The following is a 12,115-nucleotide window of genomic DNA, read 5'->3' on the forward strand; positions in this document are numbered from 1 at the left end:
ATAAAAATTATTTTTGTTGATTATTTCTTTCATATTAAACTGACATGTAAATATTTTATAAATATCTAGTTAATGATACTCTACCTAATTTAATATTTACTTGTTTGGACTCTCATTGATGTACAAGATGGTGTTTACTCTTGAAATTCAAAGAAAGATGTCAGTAAACATGTGCTTTGCAAACTTTATTGGAACATACTATAACAAATTTTGATCGACATGTGTTAATTTCATTTACCCATAAACAAACTTTTAATTTAAAACTGCAAGATAACCGAGTATTTTGAACTGTAGCATAAATGAGTAATTATGACCAGCATATTTAGTGAATATAAATTCAATATAAGTATATTAGAAATTTACACAATCTTGCAACCACTTAAACGTGCTATATCATAGTTATATGATAGCGATTCTCCAATGAAAAAGCATTTTCTACTAGTAGATAAAACTATTTCATTATAATCATTTGTGGCATATAGTTGAAGGTGTAGTCTTTAAATTTTAAAGCAAAATTTAATTAAAAAATGATTTGCAATAGCTGTCATTGAGCTGTCATTGAGATAGCACCTTTAATACTGGTATAATAGATCACACACACACACACATACATATATATTTATACACACACACACACACACACACACACACACACACACTTGCAATGCTTGTGCTATGAACAGTCAACAGTTCAATGATCTACATGTAGTTGGAACTCGCTTAATGCTGGTAATTTATATGTACATGTACATGTATATGATCATGCCCAATGGCGATGAGATTCATATATTTAGTAATAACGGTGCAGTTACTGTTTTAATGTTAACTTTTAATCTGTTTTCAGTTCACAAAGTATATTTTATTTTTAACATAAAGTTAAAAACACATCTTGAAAAAAAAAAAGAAAAATAGTCCACAACAAAACAAATGGAGCAGAGAACAAAACACTGCAGCAATCTGCACAGCATAGAAATGTAGAGGATGGAGATTTATTTATTCCAAGACCTAAAGTGTCTTCATCTAAAAATGCTTTCAGTTACTCTTGACCAGTACTTTGAAATAAATTACCAAAAGCTATCCAATCTTCGCCAAATACTGCTGTTTTTAAACATGGACTCCAGCAATATTTGTTAAACTTAAATCATTTTCTATGTGTTGCTATATACCGGTATACGTATTGCAAGTCTGTATTGTTTGTAGAGGGCCTCAGGGACGATTAACTTTTGCAAACTGAGTTACCCTCACTAAATAAAGAATTTATTACTATAATAATAATTATTATTTGCTGAAAATAAGAAATACTTGACATTATATGAATGGGTCAATAAATCTTTTTAAAAACATTTCTGGGTTTAAAATTAGGAAGTTGACTTAAGAATAGAGATTGACTTTCAAGCAAAGATACACGGTGCAGGCCTCCCAGCCACTTTTACACATTAAAATATAGGAAATATAGGAATTTGCATACCAAAATATAGGAGTTTTATAGGAATTTTGAGGTCAAATATAGGAGTTTTATAGGAAAATTTGGACCGATTATCACGATTATAGGCATTTTATACGGTTGCAAAAGACATTTACATTACTAATAATATGTTCTTACCTTGCATATGTACACAAGATACCACCTACTACCTAAACAAACAGGGTTAAAAATTAGCAGTTGCCCGGTCGCCCATGGCGACCTTTATTGGTTAAGGGCGACTATGAATTTTACAAAGGTAGTCCGTTGGGCGACCATCGATTTTAGGGTCTGGCGAGTATGGTTCCAGGTGAAAAATAAGTGCACTGAAACTGAATCGAATGTGACAAAACACCCCACTTTTGACAATGCAAGACTGACTAGACTTGGCCTCAGCTTCTGCGATTTTGGCCTGAAGCTTTAAAAAAATATAGCTCAAAACGTATTGCAGACACGTTGTTGGTTTAATAGACTGGATACGCCATAATTATTTAGTAGACCCACTTTTTGACAATATTCAATGTTATGGTACAAATTAGTCATATGTAATTAGCTTATATTATGCTGGGACAAAATCAAATTTTATCTTGTACTAACAATGTTCCTCATAATAGTAAAAACTGAATATTAATTTATAAGATTTATTTAATTTGTCTTAGGTACTTAGCTACACTAACCACAAATGATGATGTAACATAACCTATAAGGCTGTTTAAGTGTAATACCGTAAATGTACTAATTAATTTTTAAATTTGTTATTCGTGTTCTTAACATTTTTGGATATCGCACGCCCTAGTTTTAGCCCGCGAAAATTAATTCTAATTTTGGTTAATCTACAAAACTGTAACACACTTAGATCATGTTTTTATAAAATAGAGTGAAAAAGCAGGTTTTATATCGATAAATACCATGAGAATCCCCGAGACCCAATTACTTGAAATAATTTTGAAATTTAGTATTCTGATGTCACTAATACATGTCGCTTGAAGCACAGTAATACCACAGTAATACCTATGTCACGACAAATTTCCCAGAGTGCACACAGACTTGGGGTGCATTCCTTTCACCTCTCCTGGGCATGTTCCAACTGTTCTGTCTTGAACAGCGAAAGGAATGAGTTTGGAACAGGAAGTTACTTTACCAACATGGGTGCTTTTGTTGAGGAAGTGGCTACTGCAGCAATCATGATATTTGAATCGGAATAAGGCGACAATGATAGTCTGTCACTGACCATGTTGACTATACTACAGTGTTTGAAATAATAAATTTTATATATAAACTGCAATTAGCCTACATTTGCTATTTGGCACCGGGTACTAGTGGCTAACCTATTGTTATTAGCAACGACGAAAATGTAAGGATTTTTTTGTCCTACTCTATGTAAATAAAGGTAACAATATAGCTTGTGCCCCCCCTTCCCACCCCCCAAGGTTGTATCCCCTCTCCAGATATCGTAAGACGTAGCAAAATTATTTGTTTTAAGGGTTTGTAACGTTTTGTATTGAGATACTTACTTGTCTGAACTTTATTGTTAATGAAAATGTTCACGAACTGCGAAGAAAAACCTCACAAATGAACGACAAGCAAACGACAATAAATCGGATGTTGATTGTGCGAACCATTCACGAGAAAACAAACCGAACCAAAATGATAATGGTCACATGGTATACCAACGTCTGTGACGTTGAAACGGGAAGATCCCCTCTAAAAATAGATTAGACCGTGTCTGCTCAACGTTTTTTTCTCAGATGCATATGCGTTTTTAAGAAATATGAAAAATGCATTTTGTGGTATTACAAACACCAGGATTACCAAAAAACACTTCAGGTGAATGGAAATGTATATTCTAAATAATAAAATGTAAGTAAAGTGCAATTTTATATGTCAGAAAATGGGTTTAATAGAGAAAAACAATGGCGTAATGGTTAACTAGGGCGTGTCCCTTTAATAATAATATATATTTTTAATTAATTTTTTTTTTTTTTTAAATGCCAAGATCTAAGGTTAACAAGTATATGACATTATGTAGTGTTCATATAACTTATTGTAATATATATTTTTTTTAAATCTTGCGATTTTGGGTTAAACTGTTAATTAAAAAAATCTCCTGCTTTTTCAACACACACCTTCTGCTTTCTCTTGCCTAAAGGTTGACAGGTCTGTTTAAAACTTAATTTAATATGTTTCTAATATGAAATTTAACTTTACTCATTCTGAAGTTACATGCCAATTCATCGGTTTCCTTTTGACGCAAACAGACTATATACATGGTTATTATTCAACAAAGAACATTCTAGTTTTGATTCTGGCTGTGCAGTTAAATTGGAGGGCTAGTTGAATTTGAGAAGGGCCAGTCACATTTTTCTTCAACTGGCCCTGCTGGCGACCATGATTTTCATGTTAATTTTCAATCTTGAACAAATATATACCAAGGCTTGCCAGCAGTCCATGCCGATATCCAGGATAATTTTAAAGTTGGTGCACATTCAAAGCATCTTCTGAATTTCTGACAGGCTGGCTGCCTTTCACTGCTAATGTAACTCGGTAACATATTTTATTCATCAGCATTTTGGCAAACAATCGAATAAAATATAGGAAATGAATCTCAATATAGGAGTTTTATAGGATCCTATAAAAAATATATAGGAAATATAGGAAAAATAGGTCTGACGGTGGTTACTGCAGTGATAACAAATCACCCAATACTTACTTGGCTTTGTTGTGCCCACGGCAACAGCAGCAGTAGATACAGCAGAATGTGATGGCCAAGACAATAGAACCACCAATCACTCCAACAGAAATCAGCATCGCCTTGAAATTCACTGCAATTTAATTTAATTTAATTATCTTAAGTTATACACTGTACATGTATGTATCCACTTATGGTTCAGACATTCAAGCATGCTGTCATGGGCACAAGCCTCAACTATCTGTGCTGTCTGTCCAAGACAGGTGCCAACAGCTAACGGTCGTTAGTAAGAGAGATATATCCCCATTGAGACACTGTAATGTAGGTCATGTCAAATTCAATAGCGGTATTATAGAAAATGTTTTCACTTAGAAACTACTACCATAACAGCATAAGTCAGATAAAAGCAGGTGCCCCCGAGCATCTTGAGAATATGGCCAGCCAGATGGAAGTTACATATGTGTTTTCCAATTTTAAATAAAGCTGCGCCACAACATTACAGACATGTATATAAAAGTCACTTTGGTTTGGTTTGGTTTATAAATTGTCCTCCTCTCACAAGAAGGAAACAAAAAGAAACAAAGTGTGCCCCTTTTGTCTATAAGAAGACAACGCTATAATTACCGTCCTGATTCTTTTTCACTATCCCTTGCCTTCCCCACCTCCAAATTATCTTAAGCTAGGTAAGGACCTGTATATTTCACTTGATACAGGAATGTCAGATCAACTGATGGAAACTCCAGTTCAATCTTAGACTGAAAGTCTGAAACGTATTCAGATGGACAATAAGTAAAACCAGAATTCTGTGGAATTAAATGTCTTGCTTACCATACAATTTTCAGTTCAACTACAGACAAATTTTCATTCACCCAGGACTTTTATCTAATTATCTAAACACAAAACTTTAATGTTAAACTTCAACCCAAAAGTTGATGCCGTCGCCATTATCCAAGTAATAAAGGGGAGACAATATCATGATCTGTGCTGACTAGTAAAATTCTACTATCGTACACTGAAAATTTAATTTATTGCTCTATTTTTGTTGGACTACTTACGCCAACAAACAGCCCATCGAACATCAGCCAGGTCACAAGACAAAGTCCACGGCAACCAATGTTCCTTGGGATAAGGTTTGCAAGATTTTTCGCCTTCACAGTAGAAGCACTGTAAAACAAATTAATAGTATCACATTCAAAATAATGCCCAAAGCTTTATGGTAATAACTTTATGAATATTAAAGGTTAACTTTTATAACAAAATAAAGTAAAACCAGATAAAAAAATAAAAAAAATCCGAGTTGCAATGTTGTCAAATACCAGGCTGCGAATTTAGCATAATTTTGGGTTGGAACGGAATCTCAAAATATCTATATAAAATCATGTTTACTGCATGATTCTTAAAAAACACATATTCCCAAGTGTACAGCTATGTAGTGTACTTACAAACAATGTACAAGAATGATGTCACATATGAAAGAAATGAAAGTATTCTGAGAAGTACTACTAAAGGTACGACTATACCAAATAAAATCCCATAGGCGACCATGTTTACGTTTGTGTTTAAAAACACTATATGCAATATATCAACCAAACTATGATCCATAAATATCAGTACTACAACCCCTACCTCAAAGTATTAACTGCAGAAAATGGTACCTTTCATGGCTCATTTTTGGGATAACCAGATGTTTCTACGACACCCCTAGTTTCGCACAAAATTTGAGTACTTTTTTTTACAGGTACCCCACACATGTTCCAAGCACAAGGCTACTTGACATGGTGGTACTACATCAAATAAAATTGCATACATTTTTAGCCCAGATGAAACTAATTTTTTTTTACAACCAACACACTAACATTTATAACCAATCACAGGACTTGTGGTGTTAACTTCTCTATCAAAAGTTCGGTGCACCTCGAACTTCGCCCCAGCCAGAAATTAACTGGTATAGTGCTACCTAAAACAATATACGTCCCCTACCGGGCCCCCAAGTATTTTGTATCTAAGTTCAAGGGCCATAACTGGGCCAAAAATAGGTATATAACCATGAAATTTAAACTTATCTGTAATAGTACATTTATAATGACAAACAACAGAGACAGAAGTAGTTTTAAAAATATATATTTAAGTATTTCATTTTAGAACCGAATTATGCATGCTCATATCATGTACTTGTATAAATGCACTGAAATAGTTCCCGCTAGTCTAAGAACTGTACTTATCCTATTAAATGTTATTAATATGTTATAAGTTATTTATTTGTTTTAAGTGGATCCACTTAAATGAAACCATTGTAATACGGGGTAAACATAATACCTGCTTACAATGATGATCATGACAATGCTACTACCAACATATTATATACAATACTGTAATTCTAAATGCCCACAAATACATGTAAATGACTTGACTACCATGATACATACATACATGTATGACTGTACATCCTATGTTGTCTGTTATTATAAACTATGCTCAGCTTAAATAATAAAGCTATACACATTTTTTTAGCTCAATATCTTGAGGCCTTGCAAAAAAAATAAAAGAATTATACATAAAAAAAATAAAAAAAGCATAACTCCATCAAAAATCTGTAAATCACCATGAAAGTCAAACTTGATCTGTAGCAATATATATTAAAGATATACACAAAATGTCAGATCAATATCTTGAGGCATTGTGGAAAAAAATGTCTGGGAAACTATGTGGGTCAGGCAGGATGGATCATTGGATGGAGAGCTGAAACCTGTATTTCCCTCTGCCTGGACGGGTAGTGGACTAATCATAATATCATCCTTGTTTAGTGTATTTTAAGGGCTGCAGAATTGCACTGGATCACTCGCCCGAAACGGTAAAAAAACCCACCTACCGGGCGAATCCATATCGAAACTCACTAGCCTGTTGGGCGACTCACAATTTTGAGTTCTGTGATATTGACTTCTGAATTCATAAAACATTTCGTACACTACTTGGTGTCATCTGTAATGCAAAGTCATCACAATTTTAATTTTGCTATTACTGTGAAAACGAAGGAAGGAAGGAAATGGTTTATTTAACGATGCACTCAACACATTTTATTTACAGTTATATGGCGTCAGACATATGGTTAAGGACCACACAGATATTGAGGGAGGAAACCCGCTGTCGCCACTTCATGGACTCCTCTTTTTGATTAGCAGCAAGGGATCATTTATATGCACCATCCCATAGACAGGATAGTACATACCACGGCCACTGATGTACCAGCCGTGGTGCACTGGCTGCAGCGAGAAATAGTCCAATGGGCCCACTGATGGGGATCGATCCCAAACCAACCACGCATCAAGCGAGCACTTTACCACTGGGCTACGTCTCGCTCCCATTGTGAAAATGAGGTCAAGTTCGGAAATCCCTGATGGCTATGACTTGGCTTAATGTCTAGAACATTTTATTTCTAATTACAGTTATTTTCCTCCTTTTTGTTTTAGTTGAAAAGTAAAATTGTGCTGACGAATGGTTTTTATACGTGGTAAATGAAAGTGGTAATAAGATTTGAGGAAATATCTCGGGCTAGCGATACATGCAGGTTAGTGATTTTTTTCTTTACTAGCCCGGCTAGCTATTTAAAAAAAAACTAATTCCAAAAGCCTGTATTTTATAAGATGCTCTGTGATGTTTACTTAAAAGCAAACATAGAAATATCATTTTCTATTTGTTACTAGGAATACTATGTATTATATTCAGTAAAATAGATTTAAATCATATAGCTCGTAGTTAACAATTCATATTAAAAGGGACATTCCTGAGTTTGCTGCAATTTTTAAGATGTTATCGACTAACAGAGACTTTTTAACAATTGTAATTGAATATCAAATATATTTTTCTGCATAAAATATTTGTGGCTGTATATTAAACATGTTTCTGATCGTTCTAATATTTGTACTTGGTTAAATTTCATTTTATTTCGTACGTACAAAATTATTTGAAGACAAAATCCAGTTTTGGCTTCTTACAAATATTAAGACGACCAGAAACACATTGAATATATAGACACTGATATTCTAAACAAGAAAATATGTTTAATATGTAAGTTTAATTGTAGAAATATTTTATTAGTCAGAAACATCTTAAAATGCATCAAACTCAGGAATGTCCCTTTAAAGGTACTATCCATCTATCTTCAAGTGAATCAACCAATGTATTGCATTATGGGACAACACAATTTTTTTAATAGAATGCCTTAGTATGGTAATGTTTTTTTTGTTTTGTTTTTTAAATTACTCTTGTATAGCCCTTAAACGTACCAAATTTTACTCTATTAATTACATGTAAGCTTGCTTACCTACATGTACATATGTACATATAGCACTGAATCTTGTACTTTTATCATTTCTAAGAAACAGAAATTGTACAAATAACTAAAAAACATGGCTTCAAGTGCCATATTTTGACCTATATTTGTACAAATAATTACAAATGACATAATCTTTTCACAATTAACTTCAAGTTGAAAATTTTAAATTGTAATGTGCTCCCACTTGTTTTAAAAAAATTATGTCACTGGCATAGGAAGTGGGGGGGGGGGGGGGGGGGGGGGTAAGGGCGGTATGTGTCCTCACTTTTCAGATATTTTGGTTTATATTTGCTTTATAATAGTATAAAAGTGTGCCCCCCTCCACACCTTTGCTGGCACCTTCCTACACCACTGAAAGTTAAATCAACATGTGTCACTGAGACTATATATTTAAATGCGTTAAGTGTAATTTAACCTGTCAGTCACCCTGTTCAGCGTTTTCCCTAGCTTGTTTTAGCATACAGTGTGTCACCATGCCTCAACAGTCGAACACCATCTTGCCTTAATCAGCGCTCTTCTGCCCTGAGCTTAAACAAGCCCTAAGTCTAAAATTGCCTTTGCAATTATTAAATTGTAAAACAAAAACAATGGTAAAGCTTACTTTAACACCACCCTTATTAAGACAGTCATCACAGGATTTGTTATGTGCTGAACATTCTGAAAAAACAAAAGAAAACAAATTGAAGCAATTAGGGACGGTCCATAAATATCGATGTGCTTCACAATCCGAACAATGTTCGGAAGGGGGGGAGGGGGTAAAAGCCATGTTCGGACTGCTTTTCAGGTAAAACATCAGTCCATCGAAGGTCAGTGTTTCTTACAATTCGAAACAAGGGGGAGGGGAAAACGCCATGTTCTGATTGCTTTTCAGGCCATAACATCGGTATTTTGGGGGCTAGTTTTTGCGGCGGCACTCTCTACAATTGTCATCTACTGCATCAATACATTGTTGACCACGGTGAGTCTGAAATAGAATACGCATAAATTACCGCAACGTTCTATTCCCGCGCACAAATTGTTGAATGGACTTTGCAACAACCAATGGTAACGATACTATAATACTACAACTAGCGCTATATCCAATCAGCGCACTGCATCAATGTTAAAAGTGCATAAATGCACTGTTTGTGGAAAGGTGTTTTAATACAAGCTGGATGTCCACAGAAAACTCCTTGGTCACACGTCAACTAGGCCATCCCAAGTAGCCTCAAAATATGGACCGTCCCTTAGGGTTAATGTTTTATATCTACCAGTAAATATGTAAAGCCAACACATATAATCTGTTAATAAAAGTCATCTTGTAGTACACCGTATATCAATGTTTTTATGTTAGGATTAGGGGAGGGGGTCAAACCCAATCCTAACATTGTTAGGATTATGAAAACCATTGACATTTATGGACCGTCCCTTATTTAACATGATTATCCATACATGTGTATGCAATTTTGAATTAAGCGTCCTCAAAAGCCTCAACAAATCTACTATATTTCCATTGAACTCTATTGTGTTTACCAGCCTCAGTGGCATCGTGGTTAGGCCATTGGTCTACAGGCTGGTAGGTACTGGGTTCGGATCCCAGTTGAGGCATGGGATTTTTAATCCAGATACCGACTCCAAACCCTGAGTGAGTGCTCCGCAAGGCTCAGTGGGTAGGCGTAAACCACTTGCACCGACCAGTGATCCATAACTGGTTCAACAAAGGCCATGGTTTGTGCTATCCTGCCTGTGGGAAGCGCAAATAAAAGATCCCTTGCTGCTAATCGGAAAGAGTAGCCCATGTAGTGGCGACAGCGGGTTTCCTCGATTAACAGCAAGGGATCTTTTATATGCATCATCCCAGACAGGGTAGTACATACAACGACCTTTGATATGCCAGTCATGGTGCACTGGCTGGAATGAGAAATAGCCCAATGGGTCCACCGACGATGATCGATCCCAGACTGACTGTGCATCGAGTGAACACTTTACCACTGGGCTATGTTCAGCCCGTGCCAAAGGAAAGTCTTACCGGCAAAATAGCTGGCTACCATTTGGTCGTCAACGATTGCCGAAGTATTACAGTCCTCTCTAGCCCTCCCCTACAACATATCTGAGGCACAGTAAGATGAGTAACAGAGGCACAGCCATTTCATGTTCGTAGTACTAGTAGCCTACGTTTTTCGGTAAACGAGAATAAATTTCAGTTCAGCTGTCAAAACCTCCACTTCCCCTGCTCCCGACGATTACAAAAGTATATAAAACATTATTGATAAATAAATTAATAATGGCAACTTATAAACATATTTGTTACCTTCAGTCGGAGAAATAGTTGTAGACCGTGTTATTGGGGTGGGACTGGGTGTAGTTCTGGTTGCTGTACTTTTGGAAGTTACAGTCGACGAAGTCGTAGTAGTCGTTCCCGTTGATTTTGACAAGGTATACAGTTGACACAAAATCAAGAAAAAACACACAGTATTAGCCCTCATTTTAAATAAATATTAAAAGCCAATACTAACAAAAACTAAAAAAATCCGACTACTTTCTTTCATGGAAAATCTATGTAATAAACCTCACAAATATTGAGTAAAACGTCACGATCATGTGATTATTATCATTCGGAAATGTTCGGTATAATCCGTAGAAAAAACGAGAACGTTGAGAAACACAAAAGACGAACATGGGTCGCGAAAGAGGGGGAAGGCGGGGCCATGCCACACCACGTTTTTACCTGTTATTTTGTTTAGAATACTAAAAATGCCGTATTTGAACATCTGAAATTCAAATTTCCTTTTGGGTGTGTACGACCCCGACCTGTGCACAACAGCTTCAGACCCTTCGAGCGTTCAAATGTTCATTCCTCGGGTCAGAGAACACTTTCTTTGCCCACTGGACAGGGTTATCCAGCTTTTGCACAGTGCTAGAAAAATATGTCTGACCCTAGGACAATAACTTACGAGTTACGAGGAATTACGAATTATCTGTCCCGAGTGAAATTAATGTTGTCAGTCACGAGCTTTATAGCGAGTGACTAACATTAATTTCACGAGAGACAGATAATCCGTAATTCCGAGTATCGAGTGGGTTATTGTATTTATTACCCATAATGTAAATAGTTTAGAAACGTAAAGTTTAAACTTCTTACATGACACAAACTATATAATATACAAGACGTGAAAGTTTGAGGAAACTGATGACGTCACCAATAAAAAGCAATGACGTCAAAAGCTATCTTTAGGTACACAAATCAAATGTAAACAAGACTGTCAAGAGAGATCACATTTGTAATGAACTGACGTTTCTAGTGGGAAGTGAATGGACTACAAAGAAATTAGTTTAGAGCATGTTTAATTGTTAAAAAGAACAAATTGCTTAAACGATTTCAACAAAAACTAAACACTGGTTGAGCTAAATGTTTTGTAAAATGTCATCAACGATCGAGAGATGACAGTCCAGGAAACCGATGACGTCACCAAACTAACGTCATGACGTCAGCGGGGAAAGATAGCTTCTAAGTTCTATCTTTCCCAAGCTAGGAAAATATAGAAAATATATTCACCCGCATCTCACTGCCCATATGGGTAATACAAATCTGTCTGACACGAGGGCTAGACGATTTCTACATACGCGTGACGTCATAACTCATGTTTTTACG

At 35.6% G+C, this 12,115-nt stretch overlaps 1 protein-coding gene across 2 annotated transcripts in view; it reads right to left on the reverse strand.

The window, feature by feature from the left end:
• The window catches only part of LOC121381953 (pituitary tumor-transforming gene 1 protein-interacting protein-like), a 28,328-nt gene extending 16,781 nt beyond the window's left edge, over positions 1–11,547 (reverse strand). Inside the window, exons 1-4 of one of the 2 annotated variants that reach the window (XM_041511385.1) lie at positions 10,775–11,547; positions 9,086–9,141; positions 5,207–5,315; positions 4,173–4,284 (exon numbers count right to left, since the gene is read on the reverse strand). In XM_041511385.1, coding sequence (XP_041367319.1) covers positions 4,173–4,284; positions 5,207–5,315; positions 9,086–9,141; positions 10,775–10,949 — 452 coding nt within the window. In that variant the 5' untranslated portion in view covers positions 10,950–11,547. The remainder of the gene's footprint in view (positions 1–4,172; positions 4,285–5,206; positions 5,316–9,085; positions 9,142–10,774) is intronic. The other variant, XM_041511386.1, reaches the window with a different exon arrangement.
• Positions 11,548–12,115: the final 568 nt, after the last annotated feature.

The sequence above is a fragment of the Gigantopelta aegis genome, chromosome 9 (assembly GCF_016097555.1).
Source record: "Gigantopelta aegis isolate Gae_Host chromosome 9, Gae_host_genome, whole genome shotgun sequence".
Lineage (NCBI taxonomy): Eukaryota > Metazoa > Mollusca > Gastropoda > Neomphalida > Peltospiridae > Gigantopelta > Gigantopelta aegis.